This window comes from Coloeus monedula, assembly GCF_965178545.1.
Source record: "Coloeus monedula genome assembly, chromosome: 5".
In the NCBI taxonomy this organism is placed as follows: domain Eukaryota; kingdom Metazoa; phylum Chordata; class Aves; order Passeriformes; family Corvidae; genus Coloeus; species Coloeus monedula.
In genome coordinates, this window is record NC_138785.1 from 6406358 (window position 1) to 6427364 (window position 21007).

The window sequence follows — 21007 nt, forward strand, 5'->3', positions numbered from 1 at the left end:
CCCGCGCGCGCCCCACGCCTGAGTGCCCGCGCGCGCACGCGCGCTCGCCAGGCCCACGCGCGTGAGGCGCGTCCCGTCCCGTCCCGCCCGTCCCATCCCGTCCTGTCCGTCCCGTCCCGCCCTTCGCCCGCCCTCCCTCCTCCTCCTCCTCTTCTTCCTCCGCTTCCCGCTCCCGCCCTCCCATGTGGTGCCTCAGCACCGGCAGCGCTTCGGGTGAGCAGCAAGTGACCTTCGCGGGCCGGGCCGCGCTGGGGGTCGCCGTGCCGCCCGCCCAGGGAGCGGTGCCAGAGCGGCTCCCACTGAGGGCAGGAGCTGCCGCCGCTCCCCCCTCACGGCATTGCCCGGCCCCGGGGGCGGGCTCGGGGCGCGGGGGTGGCTGAGGGGGGCGGAGGGGCCGCCGTGTCCGTGTCCTGCCTTCCGCCGCACCTTCCCGCGGGCGCTGCGGCAGCTCCGCTCCCGCGCGGGCTTGGAGGGGGGAACTGCAGAGATTTGGGATCGGGGGTCCCGCCTGCCCCCTTTGAGTGCTCGGGTCAGGCTTGCAGGGAGCTGCTCGCACCCTGCTTTAGGCCCCGGTTTTTATCCTCAGGCTCCTCCGTGTCCGTCCCGTTGTGTGGAGTTATTGTGGGGCTTGTGTCTGCCTTGACTTGAATATTTCGTGATTTCTTTGATTTTTAAGCAGTCATTTCTTCTATGAGAAAAAGACCTGGCGTTAATTGTAAGAGAGATTTTTTTTAAACAGAGAGGGAGGGTAGGGAAGTTGGTAACTCCGCCTTCTAAAACAGAGCCTCCGTGGTTTTTTCAGGTTGGCTGCTGGGTGGGAGCTTTTTCACATCCATGTATAGAATAGAAACTGCACTGTGGGCTTTGAGTGAAGTCCTCATGTAATTTCCAGGGGTGTCTTTCTTGTAACTGAAGCTATTTGCACTGGATAAAAAGCAATAGCTGATCTTTTATGTGTTGGATTTTTGGATGAATTTTCGTGTCTGTTTCTATGTTTCTTCTTAGTGTGCTTTTGTATCAGAATGCAGTTTCCATTCACAGCTCAAGATTATGTAAAGCTTTCCGTGTTAACAATATATTCGTTCAAGATTCGTAACACAGATCCTGTCTCTTGGGCCACACAACTCCACAGCATTTCTATCAGGTCACTGCTTCCAGCTGACCTGTCTCACAGAGGGATTGGGATGTGGCACGTGTACTGTCAAGTGGCAGAAATCAAGTCTCATTCTGAAATGGCCTTTGCTGATTCTTTCATTTTCGTTTCGAATCCTCACTGCTGAAATATTCCCGTTAATGTGACGTTATAAAACTTCAGTCTCCAGGAGTTGGATTTGCCTTTCCTGGCAGTAAAAGTGTTTGTAATTGTCTTTCCATGTAGGCATGGATGGGCAGTGACTGAAGCATGTCCTGCCCTTTTGTTACAGAGATACAACAGGGACCATCCTCCCAAATTTTTTATCTCAGTGATATTTCTGAGGAGTTCTATGCAGCATACTTCACATACTAGGAATATCTTTTTTGCTTGTTTTAGTGTTTCCTGTACTCTTTCCAGTAATGCTTTTATCTTGATTCTGATTAATTGAAATATCCCAAGTTACTTCAGAGTCTCCACTCCGTCAATGAAGCAGAAGAGACAATGAGACAATACTTTTGCCTCAATCAATATTACATTTAAATATAATGTACTTGCCTAGAAAGATGTTTTGGCACATTCTTGGTGCAACAGAGAGCTTGTCAGGCCAGACTTTGGACTCCAAGCAAAATCTACATCTTCATATTTTTGAAACAAAAGGTGCCCACTATGACTTTCTGCTCATTTCATGTATTTATTTTTACCCTGTAATGATTGAACAATCCTGGGGCCATTGTGGCTTTCTAGGATGCTTGTTCTAGTATTTGAGTACCTTAAATTGTCTATAATTTCTGTTTTGATAGTAATTTATTCTAGGTGTTAAAGAGTTCTCCTTTTTTCTGTATATCAATTCTTAAATATTGGCTTTCTAGAAGTGCAGAGGAATGTTTTTGTTTATCTGACCAGAATTTTAACTTGTTATAGTCAAACAAGTTTATTTTTAAAAATGGCCATATTGGAGTATGGCAGAATAAATGCTTTTGGATGAAAATAAAATTTAAAAAACCCCATAGATTAAATCACACTGTTTTGGAGTGTGATGAGATTGAGTACATTTAGTATGGAGGGAAATATGAGAAAATGCCTGAAATGAACTTACTAACCAAGCCTTTGATTATTAAATCTGTTGTTTTCTTAGGTGTACACGGATCCTGGACCTTTATTTTTAATTGAGTAACCTGTATGCTGCTGACCAAGAAACCAGACTTAAATTCTCCTTTTTAGTAGTGGGTTTTTTTTTTATTTTTTCCTTCCTCATTGGAAGAGCTCAGCAGTGGCTCCCTGTTCACTTCAGTAAGTATTGCTTTGAAAATAATACTCAGCTTGCCTAAAGTCTTGTTAGATTTAACTCTACTTGAGCTGGTGTATTTGTTGAAAGAGAAATGATCCTGGCAAGGGTTTTGAGAGTGTGATTTCTTCCCAGAAAGGAGTCAGAGGAGCATTGCTTTGAAAACCGTAAGAAATGGCAAAATCGGAACGGAATGGATAAAATAAGGATTAGGATATGTGTTTAAAACACCAATGAAGGCAAAACCAGTGCCTGGAACTACATTTTCTCTCTCCTTTTTCTTTCCTCTCTCTCTCCTTTTTCTTTCCTCTCTCTCTCCTTTTTTTCTCTCTCCCTTTTTTTTCTCTCTCTCCCCTTCTTTCTGTCTCTCCCCTTCTTTCTGTCTCTCTCCTTCTTTCTCTCTCTCTCTCTCTCTCTCCTTTCTCTCTCTCCTTCTTTCCATTAAGAAGATGAAGAGATGAAGTCTTCTACTTGTTCAAACCCAAGCATTGTTTCAAGCTTCCATTCTGAGATGTGTTTATGACAGCCCACACTGACTGAAAAGTTTTGCCATCGTACCTCTATTGAGAGGACAGAGATCAGTGCCACTCTTTGTTTTATCACTTCAGGTAAAGTACAGTTAGGACTGGTTGGAGATGCAGTTCTGTGACCTGATGTGCCTCTTTCGTCAGCTTGTCATCAGTGGTGTAATGAATATCTGGTTATAATTAGCTTTTTAAATTCCTACAGGTTGTATAAACTGCCTTTATATTTTCTTCAAAACAAAAAGAGTTGACCTGAATATCAAGGTTAACTTTCTTGGAATACATTGGGTGGCTTTTCCTTAATTCAGAAACCAGAATAAGAAACTACTTTGTGTTACAATCAATGAATTTGCCACTCATGTTGACAACCCCTTTAATTGCCTTGTTTTTACCTCTTCTTTTTCACAGATGACAGTGTGCTGCTAATGGGTGTAAGTAAATTAGATGTCTTGTACCGAAAGCTTCTCCTCACTAAACTTTTCATCAGAGGATGGGGAAAGCCAGAGGATCTGAAAAGGTGACTTGTTAAAAAGTAATGGCATTAACAATATCTTACATTAAAAGAAAAAAAACCCCAAACCTTGAAGTAGCAACAGTAATTGCTATCCTGTACTTAAAATACCAGAAGTGTTTAAGTTGGTTTTGTTCAGGAAATCATGTGTTTCTATACCAAGGAAGTAACTGGATTTAAGAGGAGCCTTAAAAGCATTTGCATTTTTTTTCCTGTTTAAAGAGGCTCTTCTTGAGAGAATGTCTGTGTGTCGAACTATATTTTTCACTTACGTTTATATGATGACATACTTCAAACAGCATCTCTGGAAGTGTTTTCTAAAAACAACACTTGATGAATTTCTGCAGAAGAATTGTTTCTGTTTAACATTAAAGTGGCTCTTGCTATCTCTCTGTAACTTGCTAATTAGTTTTAAAAGTGTAAGATTTAATCAGAAGTTTCTCTCACAGTCCAAAGTAGTAAACTCTTTCCTTCTAGATGTCTTGAAAGTAAGAAAAAATTGGAAGTACCTCTTAATTTTTAAGCATTTGATTATTTTTGTTAATTACTATTGAGATTAACACCTGGAAGTTGAGCACTTTTATTTCTTAAATTTAAAAATGAAGTGACAATATATATATATTCTGCATTGTGCAGTATTTAAACAGGAAATGATAAATCTGCATTTATTAAGCTCACTCTTATGTATATGAAAATCAATAAAGAAAACTTTGAAAACTACTGAAATAAAATTTTGTGCACTGGATAGCAGTGGAGTTTTATGGGAGCTTGTTTTTTAAGTCCACGTGAAAGATCTGATCTGGAAATGGCACTTGGATTGCTTCGTGTGTCTGTCTTCAGTTGATTTTTCTCTTAAGTAGCCGACTGTCCTGCAAAATGAGAATGCTGGCTTTGGTTGGAATAACCAAAAATAGTGGGGTTTGTTTTGGTTGCAGCATTTCTGTATTCTGTTCCATCTGTGTATCCAAAATGGGATATTTTAATGTTTTCAAAACCTTCTCTCTTAAAAACTTTTGGGCTCTTGGTGAGACATGGTGAAATTTCACTGCCCCATGTCCACCTCCCTCCAGTACAAGTGGTGTCTCTGTACGGGGGAGCCTCTGACTGATGCTGCTGTTCACCAGTGCAAGGGTAAACTGGGCTCTGGAGGGTGATCACACCCACACCAAATGGCAATAAGGGAGTGTTGCTGGTGCTAATGGTGATAGCAGCTACAGCTCCTCCTTCTTCATTCAGGGGAAAAACCTCTCCCACCAGATCACAAGTGGTGAGGGAAGCAGGAGGCAAGCTTGCTGGTCTGAAAAGAAGAAAGTTTTCCTCTATGTGTTGCCCCTGACTGGGAAGATGAGCTGTTCCCTAGCAGCCTGGCTTCACCTCGATGAAGGAAGAATACCAGCTCCTCCTGACCCCTCACACTGGCTTGTGGGAGGAGGGCTTTTATTTCTGTTTGTTAACTCATCACTGTGAAGCCCCATTATTAAGTTATTATTAAATTTTTTATACTTCAAGCATTAACTGAGATTGAATGACTGACTGCTCTGCCTAGGTGTAATCTGAAATTTTATGTGCACACCCTTGATGTGATGAATGTTAATATCCTAGCTCTTTGTCCTCAACTCATTAGCAAGGGTTGAAATTCCTCAGCAGAGGCAAGATTTAGCCTTCACTATCCACCTAACTATAGAAACAAGACATAAATGCAGTATTTTTAGAAGATTTATTGTCAAACAAAACATCTCTTCATTTAGCATACCCTCCACTCTCATCTCTTAACCCTTACTTTCTCAGAAATACTTAATGCACTTGCTGTTCTGTATAAGAAAAGCAAAGGTTATAAAGTAGAGCTATTTTTTATGTGGTGGTTAACTGGATTTCCTTTCCATTCTTTGGCTTTTCTGTGGTGTTCGGGAGGTGAACAAGTCATTCCTCTGTACTTGTCACTCAAAACTGTTTAGCTGGTCAGGTAACGTGTGTATTTATGACCATAAGAATGAGCAAGTTATTCTTAGCATAGAGTATTTAAGGTTGAGAGGGCAAATTTGAGGGCATCAAGTCAAAATCCCTGTTCAAAACAAAGCTGACTTATTTCTTCAAGTCACTTGGCCATTCATTCATTTGAAAGGCCCTTGAGGATGAAGATCAATTATAGTTTCCCTGGGCTATTTTTCCATGTGCTTAACTGTGAAAGCAGTCTTTCACTTTGCTCCAGTAGGGATTTCTTACACTGCAACACACAGCCGTTGCCTCTGCAGTATTCATGTCCTTCAGTAATCTTGTCCTCTCACTGTACACCTCTGAGAAGAGTTTTGTTTCATTTTCTTTGTGTGACTGCAGCCCATTTAAGTAGCAGAAGAAAGCAATCAGATTTGCCCCTTAGCCTTCTGTTCCCCAGCAAGATATCTGAGCCCATTTTTTTTAACTTAAAAGCATCCTATGGTAGCTACCTACCCTATGCTGGCCTGATTAATCTGTGAATGGAAAGCTGGCTTCATGACTTTTATTTGTTTGTGGCTTACTTTAGCTCCTGAAATGTTATATAAATATGTCTCTTCTTTTTTTTAGATTAAAAGTTGAATCTTCTCTACTTGTTTCCTTTCAACAGAATATTTGAATTCAGAAAGATTATTGGAAACAGGGAAAAATGCCAGACGCTGGTTTCGAAAGATTACCCAGTGTTCATTGACAAGGTACTTAAAAGCAAGAGATGACGTCATTTAACTACATTTATTTTCCTAGTGCTAGATAAAGGTACTTAACACCAGGCTACTTTTATAGCTTCGAGCAGAGAATGGAAGGAAACAGAGACTAAAGAAGTGGCTGTACAGATACTGTTGTTTCTTTTTTTCCCAGTAGTACAATAGTTGGGAAGTGAGATGTCAAATATTAAAACTCAGAAAGTGTTCAAAACTTATTATGTGTTATCAAATGTATTTAAAATGGGACAGCATTACCCCTTTCTTTGATGCCTGTAAAAGTTTATTTAATAAAAGCAAAGCTGGAAACAAATGTTTTGACTGTGTTGATAACGTGTATCTCTATATTTGAGGAGTAGGCCTCTGCTCTGGGTTTTTTTAAGCAAGTTTTTATCCTACAACAAATTCTACTTTAAGAGATTTGCTTTCAGAGCAAGTTAAAGACTGACATAACATTTATTGCTATTGTCCCATTCTCTCTGCAGGTTGAGGGGCAATCTGACTGTAAAATCCTCGAGGGGCACTTCATTTCCCCCTTGGCTCATTGTGTCCCAGGTATCCTGCCAGTCGAATCTCTTGTAGCAAGGTAAGAGAAACCAAGAGGTATTTCTTGCTGGAATTAGTGCTGCAGAGTAATAATGGTCTATAAGTAGTTTTATTGTGCAACTAATTGATTGTAAAGCAAACTATCTGTAAATTATTTCAAACTGGGGGTATTTTGGACTAATGTGTTAAAATAGATTTGTTTTTAAATGTGAAAACAAATCTTATTCATGTGATAGTTCAAACTATGTATTTAAAAAAATCCACTAGCAAGTATGACTTTTTTTTTTTTCTTTTTTTTGTGTGTGTGTGCGCAGAAATAATATTGCACAAAGCTGTGGAATACCCTGGGTTTGTTTTTTTCCAAATGAGGGGGATGCTGGAAAAGAAGAACAGTAGTTATTGTTTTGTATGTAGCAGGAGAAGCTGTTTATATCAAAGTATATTATATTGTATTTGAAGGAGACATTCCAGCTTTCCATTTACATTGAATACAAAAAATGTTATATGTGTGATGAAGTAGCAAGCTCATTTAATTGTTGCAAGAGAATCTGGTGCATTTCTTTCTTGGTAAAAAAAATGAAAAAAAAGCGTTCTCACAGAAGGCTGGAGGCTCCCTGACAGTGCTGGTTTCACACTAACAATGCTTTGCAGATGAGGAGTGGGTTTGCAAAGGGAGCATAATTTCTGTTTGCTTTTAGTTTTGAGCTGAACTGTCATGATGAATTTTTCGTCCTAGACTTCATTAAATGTTTAATAACATAAACATAAAAGTTTGTCAGCTCACATTGATACTGACGTTGTAAATTTTGTCAGTAATACTGGTTGGTGTTTTTATATGTGTGCTTAAGCAGGTAACATTAAGGAATGTGAGACAAAAGGTTGGTAGTCAAGGAATCAGTTCTATTCCACCTTACCTCTGACTGTCTGTTAACATTATCAAAGTAATTAATACCATATTGGAAAATACAATATGGTCGTTGTTTCCTTATCTGTGTTCTCTTGTGCTTTGTAGCCAAGTTATGATATTGTTGCTTTAGCCAGTGTTGTGACAGTTTTGTAAAGCTGTACAAATTTCCCTTAAGATGGTAAGAATGAAGTGTAACAACGCTGTTGTAGGTAACAGTGCTCCATCTTGTGGGGAATAGGGGCGTCTCAGAAGGGTTTTTTTTTTCAGTAGTTCAGACTATGAATAAGTAGCAGCAGAAGACATTAATTGATTGATGTTGGGTATATAGAATAATTTCATGGTTTGTATGTTGGGTTTTTGATTTTTTTTTTTTTAATTTATTGCTCATCTTAATCTTCAATTTCAGCTGTTGTGCCTTCAGGAGAAAAATAGCAATGATGCCTAGGACAGCTGGACATGCTTGTTTAGGCTGCTCTTTATCTGAAGTTGCATTTCTCCACTCTGCAAAGTTTAAATTGTGATGATGAGGTAGTAGTCTTTTTTAGGAACATGGTCTTTCATCTTAGCTCCTTTTCTTGTTTGGCCTTTCTTCTGTCCTACTTTCAGATTCCTTTGTTTGCTGAATGTGTTCATGAAAAATGATGTTGCTGAATTTCTGGCAGTTTGCCTGCTTGGGTTACAAATACTTTATTATGTTGTTTTGTTTTTGGTTTTTTTTATTAATTTCTCTTGATGCAGCTTGTAAGTAGAAATGCTTACTCTGCTAAAATAGGCATTCATTTCTCACAGATTTCAGTTCATCATACCCAGAAGATGGAATAGCAAGCACAGACCTGTGTGCATTCATTTAGCAGGCACTGGAGATCATGTGAGTGTATAAAATGTAAAATTGGTTGTTATTGAGAAATTAAATTATCAGATTTTGTCTTACCTGTATTGTTTGTACGTCTTGTCTTTAGCACTTCTGGAGGAGACGCACATTAATGGCACGGCCAATGATTAAAGAAGCCTGTATGGCTTCCCTGTTGCTAGAAAATCCTTACTATATCCTTTTGTGGAAAACACAGTAATTATTCCTAATGTCCTCTCTGGAAGGCAGAAGAGTTACCACACTCATAAAATACCTACTTTTTGGATCCATTCCCAGGGGGTAGAAGCAAAGAAAGTTATGACCATTACATGAAACAGTTCTGTGGTACCTCAGGTAAATTTTGAGAAACTTACTATTACCACTTAAGATGTGGTTTGGTTTTTTTTTTTAAACAGTTAAGTTCTGTTCTGTCATCTTGTAAAACACTATTATTCTGTTTCATTAAATAGGATCTTGGGTTACACTTTTTCCTACCCATATATCTGACAGCGGTAAAATGTTGCAAACTACATCATCAAGGCAGATTGGATTTGATTTAGTGACAGTAAAACATTGGGAATTTAAGTTCCAAATTTCAATTAATTTGCTATTTATGTATATTATTTATTTTATCTTTTTTTTGTTGTTGTTGTTTCAATGACCAGTTTTGATAAAGCCTTTTTTACTTTCTTTAACTGGGGTCTTTTACATGGCTGTAGGAAACCTAAGGATCAGTTGTAAGTATTTCTGTTGCATTTATGGATACTGTCTTTTTAAAATACTGCTTTTCTTTTTTTCTCTTTTGAGCCAAAAGTTATCAAAACATGGATAGCTTGTTAAGAAAAAAACATTCTACAAATGATTTGTAACGTGCTAATGTGAAATTGTCTGCTCTTTACTAAACTGCTTTGGAGTTGTGTTAGGCGATCTCAGGGATCAGGAAAGTTTGCACAAGATGGACTTGCAGTGTGAAGTGACATGCAAACATCTTGTGTGAGTACAAGTCAGGGCCATTTTATTTTCCTGACTCACAGCTGCACATGTACAAGTGCTGCTGTCATATTTCAGTCAGCTGTGAATATTCTTTGGTCTGACAGTGTATTTCCATTATAATTGCTAGGGTTTTGCTTTTCCAAGACCTTTTAAGGATTTACAGACGTACAAATAAATCTAGCGTTGGTCAGTTTTTAGTCAGTGGAGGCTATGCAATATTCAGTGTTTTATAGGATTTATTCCTTCAATCAGTTTCTTAAATGTGAATTTAGAAGCCTAATTAGGAAGTCTTGGTTTTTTACTTTTTACATTTTCCAAACCACAGAAGTATTATCAGAATTCAACTGGATATGTGTCTGAGGCAAAGCTGTGCTTTTAGTCTCCCAATATTTCTGAAAGTCCAAATATGAGCCAGTGTTTTAATCCTTTTTAATCCTAACTTGGACATTTAAAAAGACTGGAAGACACAGGGAAGGTGATTTATGTAAGATTATAGGAAAGTGACAGGAGAAAGCGTGGGCTGGAATACATCCATTGGTAGGTTTATTTCCAGTTATGGGTGATCTGATGCAGAAGAATGGATTAAATAACTCTGTTCTCAGTTGTCCAGTGTGTCAGCTTTAGTAGGTCACGTATCATGTAGAGAAGGATTGTTTCAAGGGGGGGTGCTCAGTCTAATACCCCATCAGGTAATTGTCACTCTCCAATACAGGGTTACACACCACCAGTGGTTGTAGTTAATATGCTGGTGACAGTGTTCAGTAAATACAGCAGCTGCAGAGGAATCTCATAAAGCTGTAGGAAAGAGTTGCATTAGGCTGTAAATGCTGCTCTGCAGCAGCTATGTTCATTTCTGTGTGACTTCACAGTGAGCTTTGTCCTTGTGCTTCAGAGTGTCGCAAATGTGATGGTGGCATGCTGGCAGGGGAGGCCAGGAGCCCTTTGTAACCTGGCTGTGGTACTGAAAATACTCAGTGCCCCTCCCCAAGTTAGAGGTCTATTATTTTTAGAGTCCTTCTGATGGCTCAGCCAGATAGATTTCTACTTTTTTGTGTGTCTTCTGTTTTAATGCTTTGCAGTACACTGCCTGAATTTCTCAGCACCGTGACAAACTTCCCACTTTACAGTTTCAGTCTTACTGTGACACTGATGAGTGCTTCCAAAGCTGACATACTGATTGCTCTTCAAATGTTGTGTGCAATTTTTCAATGATGTAAAACAGGTAAATAAGAAAAAAAAAAGTTGTTTCTGCAAACAAGATAGTGTATGCCTAGGACTTTAGCACTTTGATTCTATTTCTAAAATGTCTGTGACAACTTCACAGGACAGAATATTACTACTAATGAGATGCTAATATTGGTAATAACTGTTTCCAAAAGACCAAGTTGTCAGTGATATTACATTAAAACCAGGTGTCTATTCCTAGTCCTCATTTGGGTGAAAAATTACAAGTGCCAGAAAATCTGGGCTTGCTTTTTCCTCCTGTTGAATCAACAGGATTTCAGCTCCAAAATTCTCTGGGATTGTGATTAAGCTGTGTATAAAAGTATGTATATATTGATAAGAACTGTCAGAGTCTAATCTTAGAAAATAAACCCTCTATTTTCCTTTTCTGGGGAGAAAAGACGGTCATGTTTAAAAAATGTCTCGGACCTGTTTGTGATGGGAGGAGCTCTAATTCTAGAATCGGCAGCTCTTTTGCACTGGCTAGAGAGAGAAGGCTATGGACCACTAGGGATGACTGGAATATCCATGGGAGGACATGTAAGCTTTTATATCTCCTGTTCAGTAACTTTTGTTTTAACTTCTCATTTGATCATGTAGCATACGGGAATGATTTGTTTTACAGTGTTGATCTCAGAAGTACTTTAAAATAAGCACTTAGAGTCATGAGAAACAAATTGTTGGCAATTCTCATGTTCTGTGGTGCTGAATTAGTATAATCCTTAATATGTACTGACAAACCATAGAGCCCTTTGTCAGCCATCTCCCAGCAGGCTTAATAAGAATATAAACTTCTCACATAATTGTTTTTTTTTCCACAAGGAGGGGTGGCAGCAATGTTTGCTGAAAGAAAGTCTGCACTGATCGATTGCTGATTCTCCCTCTTTTCCTCCTTTCTTCTTGCTTAAACCTTTGTGTTTTAATGCACTGTGTGAAATACCCCCTCTTTCTAGGCAGGTTGTAATTGAGGTGACTTTTGGTGTCAGTTCTGTTCTCAACTCATCTCTTTTTTTCCCCTGATCATTGGTACTGATCAGAGGTTTCTGTGGTGAGGTGGCTAACATTTTCTGTGTGAGTCTGTGCATATTCAAACTAAACCAGCAGTGTATCACTAAGGTGCTTGAAAGACTAATACACAGTCAAAATGTTATTGCTTGTGTCTCTGCAGATTAGCATGGGTCTGTGAGACACAGGTGCAATACCTTTATTTCTTTGTTGTTAGGAGCTCAGTAAATAATGTTGGCAATGGTAGTGTTTACTGAAAGGAAAATATTCCCCTAGAGCACAGTTTTATAACTCTAAATGTCATAAATCTACAAAGTACCTTTGATTTCCATCAACATCACCCTGCTGAGTCAGCAACTGCTGTGAAATAAATAATATTTGATGTTGATCCTCTATAGAATGTGTTTTACAATGGAAGGTTGTACACATTGATTCCAGTTCTACTAAAGGGGAGAGAGTTCTACTACTGGAGAGAATCAGAACAAAGATGTGTGGTGTTCTTGTAACTTTTTATTAATAGTTAGAATAGAATTATAGTTCAATTGCATAAATCCAGTTATTAGAACATCTAGAACAGACATGAGGTGTTTTGTATTAATAAAATAAAACTTGTAAAGAACATACCATATAGGGAACTTCTGTACATTGAACTTTCTTGCCCTGTTTTTTTCTGGTATAAACAGAATAGTCACAAAAATATGTTCTGAGAACTGATGCAAAAGTAATGATTCAAACTTAAAGGACAGAAAAAGAGTGCACATAACATGTTGAATTACTTCTCCTTCAGATTTTGTTTCCAGTACACAAAGTTTAAAAGTACAGAAGTTAAATAGTCCTTCTCATAGATTGCCTTTGTTTTGCCTTGAAATAAACTTGCCACTTGCAAGAGCTTGGTGAAAAGCTTCATAGAAGTTTTTTATAGTTTTAAACAACTAATAGCTTGTATTAGTTTTTGTAATTATAATGATAATTAATATAATTACAAATATAATTAATTATAATTATAATTATAATTAATAGAATAGTTAGTAAATATTCCATTGGGAACTCTTGCAACCAAATCCAATTCAGCCTTGAAATGAGTCCTTTCCAGAGCAACGTTTGTTTTTAAAAAAATCACTGGAGAATGGATAGTAACTTCCAAATAGGTGAAAGCATATCCACCTGCCACAATCCTTAACTCTCTGGCATCATGTGTTTCATAAATACCATATAAACAAAGAAACTGAAGATGAGAGAGTTCTTTTTTACCATATTGGGAATTCAATATTAAAATGTGTAATAAGTGCCTTTGATTCTAGATGGCTTCACTGGCAGTGACAAATTGGCCTAAACCATTGCCTTTGATTCCATGTCTTTCCTGGTCAACAGCCTCTGCAGTCTTCACTACGGTAATTAACAAATTACAAAATGCATTTTTTGTTAGTATATTAGATTGTAGTCAGAAATGTAAGATAAAAGATTTGGGCTGGCCACAAGGGAGGTGGGATTCCATGGCCTGTGTTATAACGTGCCTATGCTTCGATTGCAATAATTCTGAGGGCTGTCTGGGAACAGAATTCCACTGAAAAAATCAGGAACAGGTCAATTTCCTGCATGTATCATTATTTTAGAATGACCTCTGGGTTTTGCTTGTGTACTGAATGCTTTTATTTATCATCTCAGGGTGTGCTAAGCAAGGCAGTGAACTGGAGAGAGCTGGAGAAACAGTATTTTACACAAGCTGTGTACGAAGAAGAAATCATTCAAATGCTTGAATATTGTGGAGTAAGTATGGTCTGTTTTCCCTATCTGCTAATATTTGCGTGTGCCAATCTAGCAAATATTGTAACTTCTTTTTACTTTCACTTAAAGTAGACAATTGTTAGCTAGAACATACTGGCATGTTGTTTCTTTATGCTTTGATAAATTTGGTCTTTGAAGGAAAAACCTGAGAAACAAACCTAATATTTTGGTTGTATAATGAGTGTTAAGCGTAGCCCTTGCTACAAGTTTTCCCTTTGATCACACTTAGTGTAATCTGCAACATAAAATGTATTCAGTCAAAATTCTGATAAATAACTTTTTTTCCCCCCCTGAGATTCTTTCCCTTGTGATAGTTCTTTTTCTAATACCTTACAGCAGGAGAAGAGAAGCTGGGGTGCAGATAGTTGTTTCCTGGGTATTTGCCATTTTAAAGTTAAATATACTCCAGCAACACTGATGGAGAAGACAAAATGAAAAGAAACTTTTCAGGTTGTTCAGCTTGTGTCTCCCTAGTATTTAGAGACAGTTGATTTTTCAGTTCTAAACCTGACATTTGACCTGGTCAGATATGTTATTTTTCTATTATTATAATTAGGTCATTTAAGCTTAAATTACTGTAATTATAAATTCAGAGTTTAATTTAGAAAGAAAAACAGTTTTTTATGTCACAAACTACTGTATATATAAGAACTTCCTGCATTTTTTTAAGCTGACAGATATGTAGAATGAAATTTTCAAGAGGTTATGATGATCAGGATTTAACTGAGTGACCTGCAAGCTGAAAATAGAAGTGAGCAGTGCTGTTTGTGTCTTTAATTTTTCTTTTTTTAAAATAATGAGTTCATCTTAAAAATAAGATGAACCAACTGGTCTAAGGGAGAAACCCTTAATAAATGGCCTGTTGTCTTTGTTTAGACAGATTCTTTCAAGATGGGACAAGACTTTGTTAAAAACTTCCCTGACAGTGTGGACAGTCTGGCGGATATGGACATGACTTCCAGAATATTCAGCTTTGAGTCCTTGAATGACACTGTATCTAAGGAAGCCGTTCACAGCTTTACCACAAACAGAAGTGCTCTAAGTGCCTCTTCAGAAAGACTCTTAATACAAGATGCTCCTAAAATGCAGTGCATAAATCAAACCTTTTCGACCAGTAGCAGTAGCAATAAAAACTTAACCAGTCCACAAGGACACAGGATAAATACAAGGAGAAGGAGTGACACTTTACAGAGAGAATCCTTAATGTTCATGAAGGGAGTAATGGATGAATGTACCCATGTAGCTAACTTCCCAGGTATGTATCTCATTGTTTCAATGTGCACTTTGGAAAGCTGAACAAAATACAGTGGAGGGAAAGGTATTTTCTTCATTCTCCAAGTGCAAACCTGGTGGCACCTTTGCTGAAATACGGAAATATTGTGACCATTATTCTGTAGCATCTATTTACTACTCCATTTCCTAATTGTTTTTTCTGTTCCTTCTTGATGGCCAACTAATGACAAAGTGAATTAAAAATTTGCCTCTCAGTATCTTTGCTCATTTTTCTCCTCTTCCTTGCTGTAGCTCTTTTCAGATATGAGTTAGTGCATATTTGTATTATCTAAAGGAAGAAAACACCTGTGTGATGTGAATAATACTTAAGTGTAATTAATCTTAATTAATCTGCTAATAAGGTTTTTCAAGCAGAAATCTCATATTGACTTCAGATAGAAAGTAGCCTGCATAGCTGAGCAACAAGCTTGAATGATACTGCCAGTAAAAACATTTTGGGGGTCCTTCTGGGCTGGTGCTGGCTGGTGAAGAGAGTTTCCCAGGGCAGGCATAGCGTATAGGGGGAGCTGTAGTCCAGCATTCCTTGGCGTTCAGGACAAATCCTTTCCAGCCCTGCAAACAAGTCATTGCTTCCTAGAGCCGCCTTAAAAGGTTCTGCTGCAGTGGGGGCTTGGAATTCCTTTTGTGGCAGTCCATGGTCCAGCTGTGCATGTACCTGCTAAAGGCATCTCCTACAACGTGCTTTGACTTCAGACGGAGCTGTCTTTTAATGTCAAAACTTTCCTGATACTGGGCCCCTGTGCCACCTCATTTATTAATTCTGGCATTCAGTACTCCATTGGTACAAATGTTTAAATTTAAATAAATGTTAAAATTAAGCAAAAAGGAAACACACAATAAAAGGAACCTACACTAGTGTAGATTCTTTCACTGCTAGCCAGAGATGTTTTGTGACGAATACCAGTGAAGTGCTTTCCTTAAAGCTTTCAAAGTTATTTCAGTAGACAGAAAAAGCCCTGTAAGTTTTATTCTAAGTGCAGATATTCTTGTTTATCTAGACTTATCCAGGTATCACTTAGCTAAGCACTGACCTTGGAACTTAAGAGGATCTGTGATCCTGATGCACTTGTCAAAGTGATGAATTTCACCGTGTCAGTAGTTTCCCAGGTCTTGTCATTCCCTGGGAGACTTTGCATTCCCTGCCAGTATGGCCAGAGAGAAGCTTCAGAAGATCTCCCTAATGCTCAGATTTCATGGAAAATTGAATGGAAGACTAGGATTTATCTTAGCATTGCATATTCTCGAAACATGATTTAGTATGAAAGAAGGAAGGGTTTAAATTATTGCTGACACCCCACTGCCAAACATCTTGGCTGGTCACTCTTTAACATATCACTTATTTTCTTTTTGAAGAGAGAAATATTCTGTGTTCAACATAATTTTGGTGTAATTTTGCTCAACATCATATTGGTGTTATTCCTGTTAGTAATCTGATTGGTGCAATTCTGGTTGTGAGTAATAAATATGTGTAACAATATGTTGGGATTTCTATGTTGCAAGTAAACCATGTAGGAAACAGAAAATAAAGTGAACGCAGGCTGTACTTTCTGACCTCTTGTATGAAAAGTTGTCTTTTTTCCTCCTTGAGGGAAAAAAAATATATGAAACTTCTACACTGTTGAATTTCATAGTTCTTTTTGCCAATAAAAAGGAATCTTAAAGAACTGACATGAATGCTATAGAGTTTTGTTGGTAAGAGGAAAGACAGTTCTGTCAACTTCACAAGTCTTTGAGGAATTCCTGCTTTAGGGGTGGGAATGGTAAGGGTTAGTTTGTTTTTCCACTGATGGCCTCACTACTGTAACATCAAAAACCAGATAAATTCTGCTGGAGATTTTAGAATATGTACTTTTATTAAAGCTTAGAATAATTTAATTTTTTGTGAAAATAGCATTTTTACAACAGAAATCTCAGCTGTTGTGTTTCTACTTCTTACCACAGATAAATTCAGTTTTGCTTTGTTTTCCTTTAGTTCCAGTTGACCCAAGTTTAATCATAGTTGTACAAGCTAAGGAGGACGCGTACATTCCTCGCACTGGGGTGCGCAGCCTCCAAGAGATTTGGCCGGGGTGTGAAATCAGGTATCTGGATGGAGGTCATGTCAGTGCCTACCTCTTCAAACAAGGACTCTTCAGGTAAGGTGGACAGAAAAGTTTAAAATTAAATTTTAGATTTAATTAAAATGAAAGCTTGACTGTAAATAAGTAGTATGTGCATGAATTCGTGCCTTAGTAATATTAGGTGTTGATTTTCTAAAGACAGTTACATAAATCAGTTATATGAGTGCAGTTCTGTAGTTTTCCAAAAGTTTTAAATATTTGTGCTTCTAATTTTAAAATATAAGGATTTAGGAAGACTGTACACACCATTTAGGAAGTCTAAGCAACAACAAAAAAGAATAGCACTCTATTGGGTCAATGTATGCTAACCACTAGCTTACTGCTATTTAAAACTTCAGCCCTATTTTTATGACAGTTGCTCAAAAATTTTAAGTTATGCATGTCTCTGATGTGTTTGAGTAGAAAACTCCAAGTCCATCTACATTTGCACTTGCATTAAAGCTGGAAAACAGTCCCACTCATTCCTGGAACATCAATATATTACTGGTGTGAAGTGAGAGATCCCAGAAATAAAGGAAATAAATTGTGATGATAGCTTTGTAAATATATTTGTAAATGTATGGAAGGATGCCACTTATATCTGCCCTTTCCCAAATTGTACAAATTCTCTTCTCTTTTACTTGTTTCAGACAAGCGATTTACGATGCGTTTGACCGCTTTCTCCAGAAATACACCATGTGATCTTTCTAATGCATTCAGACCGATCTCATTTGTAATTCAGCTTACTGGAACTCATGTTTGGAAAACAAGCCTCTTGTAGTGTTGAGCAGATGGTCACTGACTGTTGTAAGCAACAATTACCAGAAGTGGTAAAGTACCAGCATTGCTTTCATTTCAACCCAGTGCCATTCTGACACAGCTGCTTCAGCATTACCTGTGAAAAACCAACAGCAGCATTTGTCGGTGCATGAATGGTTCGTGTACTTCATGTCTAATCAGATTGTGTATTCCTTCAATTCTGAATGAATTCTGAATTGTGTGTCAGTAGAAAACAGACCAGTCAAGTATCTATAAAGAATGTAAAATGTGCTGTGGGGCTAAGCTGCTCTCTTGTGTTTAGTGTAGTTTTGGTTTGTTCCAGATACCTCGGTTACCTCTGGCTTCCTCATGGCCTTGCTGTTCCTACTGTGTTATACTGTGGCTTTGCCAGCACTCAGCCTCTTGTGTTTGTCACTTCTTTTCTTGTCAATTATGAATTGAAAATGAGCCTTGGCAGAAGGCTCAGCACCAAATCGTGCAAATCGTGCAAAAAGAAACTTTGCCAATTCAAGGAAAAATGAGACGTTTTCATTCAATACATCCATGAAGTTTTCCTGCCACTGAATTGAACTGTGCCATTACAGAAGGATCATGTAGCAAATCTTCAACCAGGTTCACAAAACTGGAATAAGTGAAAATCAAGTGTCTGGTATTTAATTGTTTACATAATTCAGTTGGATAACATAAGCTTCCAGATTTCTTTTCTTTTTTGGAATGATAGATGAAATAGAAATGTCATCATTTTACTTTCTAGGCACTGGCTGATTCTAAGCAGTTAAATCGACAGCAATTATATGGTGCTATAAAGACCTGTTGCAAATACTTCAACAGATGTCCTTTCTAAAGTGCACTCAGCGCTGATATGCAAAATACACTTGCACTGTATAATTTAAAAGATACGTGAGACTAAAGGTTACTGAAACAGTTAGGTTTGCTCCTTATTTTTCAATACTTGTCTTTTTTAATTAGATGGAAAATAAAGAAATTTGGATTTTGAGCACATTTAAGAAAGTCCAAAGTCTGTTATTTCCTCTTTTGGGATCAAAAATGCCAACAAATTGCAGTAGGATAAAAGGTTGTCATTTACCAACTGTGTGGATATCTCTCCACATCTTTTTTTTGTGGTAATCTCCTATAACATTCTTTTAAAACCAGTTTGCAGAGAAGTAGAAAACTGAAACACTTCAGTATTCAGTACAGTCACGACCAGGATTACACTAAAATGAACAGAAAAATCCAGCCATTTCTCAGAATGTGTGACTTCTGCACCTTTCCAGTCAAGCACTTTTGATCTCCATGGTTACTGTAAAGGAGCAAACAAAGCTCAGTGAATTTTTGTCAGGTAGACAGGACTAGTAACTGTGAAGAAATTATAGTTCATTTGAAAATCAGGTGTGTTCAGATAAAACTGAAGAGCAACAATTCTGAATAACCCAAATTATGTAACATACAAATTTACTGAAAATGCAGAAGAAGCTCTGATCAGTCGGAAGTTAAATTGCTTCTTTCAAGTGGTTTTTCATAATTTCTTTGGACAGTGTTGGTTTTATATATGGGGAGCAAGTGTGAAGTGACTAGCACATTTGAGTAGAGTAGAACACCAAATATTTGGAGGGTTTGAAATCAAATATTAGTAAGTTTACAGATTTAAAATTGAAGTCTTGAATAGTGTACTAAAAGATTCACAGGGTTTACAAGCATATTCATCAACTAAGAGTGCTTTATAAGAGCACTGTCTGCTGTGCAGCAGCTTTTGTAGCTCTGACATTTTAATGTAATTGTGTGCTTTATGCCCTGGTTCTGTTGCAGCTATGAGAAAGGGAGATAACTGGTGGCAAGGGGAAGGGCTTGAATAAATGCAAGAGAGAAAAGACAGATTTTGTAAAGGCCGGGAGTAAGCACAAAAAAAATCAACTATGCTACAAAGTATAACATGCCAAAGTAAATATTTTCAAAGTGCACAATACTGAGAATTACACAACTGATGGGAACTCTGCATCCTGAGGTTAGTGTCCTGATGGAATTACTAACAAGGTTTAACTTACCAAAAGGGCACAGAAGGAGGTTTAGGCTAATGCCACTCCTGCTTGTGAGAGTGTCTTTTGGGACAAATGCTCCTCCTGGTTGTGAGAGTGTCTTTTGGAACAAGCAGTGAAAGACTGGTTTCTGACAAGAAAAAGGAATCACACTTTGCTCTGTAACTAAAGTCATGTTGCCAAATATGAAAGCCCAGTAAGCATTATTTAAGAAATTTCTCAGGTTAGAATAACAAAAAAAGGAAAAACATGCTCAGTGGTCTATTTCTGCCAGTTATCAGACAAAGGGAGCTGGTCTGTGAAGGGGGGAATCGTGCTGTGTACGTGTTTTTAACCCTTGGAAAATTAACTTTTTAAATCATATTTTAAGGTGAACTCCTAAGAAAGTATAAATAATCCATTTTGATGTTAAAAGAGAATGTGGTTTTAATCCAGGAGTTGCATGAGAGAAATGTTGTAATAAGGTTTCTTCCATGTAGCAGGTAAGCCATTCTGTATGTCTTAAATTTATTGTAAGACTGGCCTTGGTAATTTTTTGGTTTTAATTTTTTTCAATAAAAGTCCTAAAAACATTTAGGGGTGAGGGTTTTTTTCTCTCTTGTTAACAGGATTTCAAAATGCATCCCACTGTCATTCTGTAATCCTTTCTGTTCCTACTAGTGCTGTACCACAAGGAGAGCGGGTAATCTACAGGACGTGATAAAAGCTTCACACAACAAACACTGGTGCTGCTTTGATGTTTTCCTACATGCAGTAGTACCCAGTCAAGAAAATAAGCTTGTATCAGCTAATTAAGATACCATTGTGATTCCAGTTTTACACTTTCCAGTGCAGGACACATCTAATAAATGTCAGGTGGAGCTTCTTGTAATTTTTTCCCCAAGGCCAAACAACTCCCAAACAACTCAAAAGGAACCACTCAGGATTTCTTTTTTAGCAAGGAGAGATCACTTGTGTTCTATTACTCTAGAAAGTCTGCAGAAAAGCAACATATGAAGGAATGGAGTCTTGCTGCTTTTTCTTACTTCTTACTGGAATGTCAAATGCCTGTAACAGAGATACTCTCTAAACAGTAGAAAAGTGAAAATCCTTGGATCCTCGGAATATTATTTTTGCTTGATAGCTGCTAACATTTTGAAGCAGGTATTTTTTTATTTATCTTAATTGTTTCTGTCTTGTGTTGTTTTGGGGTTTTTTAAAATGTTGATCTGAATTGCTGTTGGTTGGGCAGGGAAGTTTCTTTATCTCAGACTGTCAGGTTCTCTGCCAGCTTGGCTGTAATGATAAGTTACACGGTATGGAAAGGAGCTTTGGGGTGGTCTGTAGCCATGTAATTCCTCC

At 37.9% G+C, this 21007-nt stretch overlaps 1 protein-coding gene across 3 annotated transcripts; it reads left to right on the forward strand.

Moving 5' to 3' along the window:
- Nucleotides 1–15: 15 nt before the first annotated feature.
- On the forward strand, nucleotides 16–20238 carry ABHD18 (abhydrolase domain containing 18). Of its 3 annotated transcripts, XM_082281221.1 has the most exons (14): nucleotides 16–213; nucleotides 2271–2425; nucleotides 3353–3461; nucleotides 6058–6142; nucleotides 6634–6734; nucleotides 8391–8469; nucleotides 8561–8655; nucleotides 9171–9188; nucleotides 11070–11208; nucleotides 12975–13064; nucleotides 13339–13440; nucleotides 14335–14713; nucleotides 16724–16886; nucleotides 17501–20238. In XM_082281221.1, exons 3-14 carry the CDS (start codon nucleotides 3370–3372, stop codon nucleotides 17550–17552), a joined length of 1395 nt encoding a protein of 464 aa, XP_082137347.1. In that variant the 5' UTR covers nucleotides 16–213; nucleotides 2271–2425; nucleotides 3353–3369; the 3' UTR covers nucleotides 17553–20238. The 3 variants fall into 3 exon arrangements, with proteins under 3 accessions (XP_082137347.1, XP_082137346.1, XP_082137345.1); XM_082281220.1 differs by lacking the exons at nucleotides 8561–8655; nucleotides 9171–9188; nucleotides 11070–11208 and adding an exon at nucleotides 2870–3028; XM_082281219.1 differs by lacking the exons at nucleotides 8561–8655; nucleotides 9171–9188; nucleotides 11070–11208.
- Nucleotides 20239–21007: the final 769 nt, after the last annotated feature.

Coding starts and splice junctions, on each gene's coding strand:
- ABHD18 (XM_082281221.1), top strand. CDS start 3,370: ATGGGTGTAAGTAAATTAGATGTCTTGTACCGAAAGCTTCTCCTCACT. Junction 13,441..14,334: donor AAATGCTTGAATATTGTGGA/GTAAGTATGGTC, acceptor GTCTTTGTTTAG/ACAGATTCTTTCAAGATGGG. Junction 14,714..16,723: donor CCATGTAGCTAACTTCCCAG/GTATGTATCTCA, acceptor GTTTTCCTTTAG/TTCCAGTTGACCCAAGTTTA.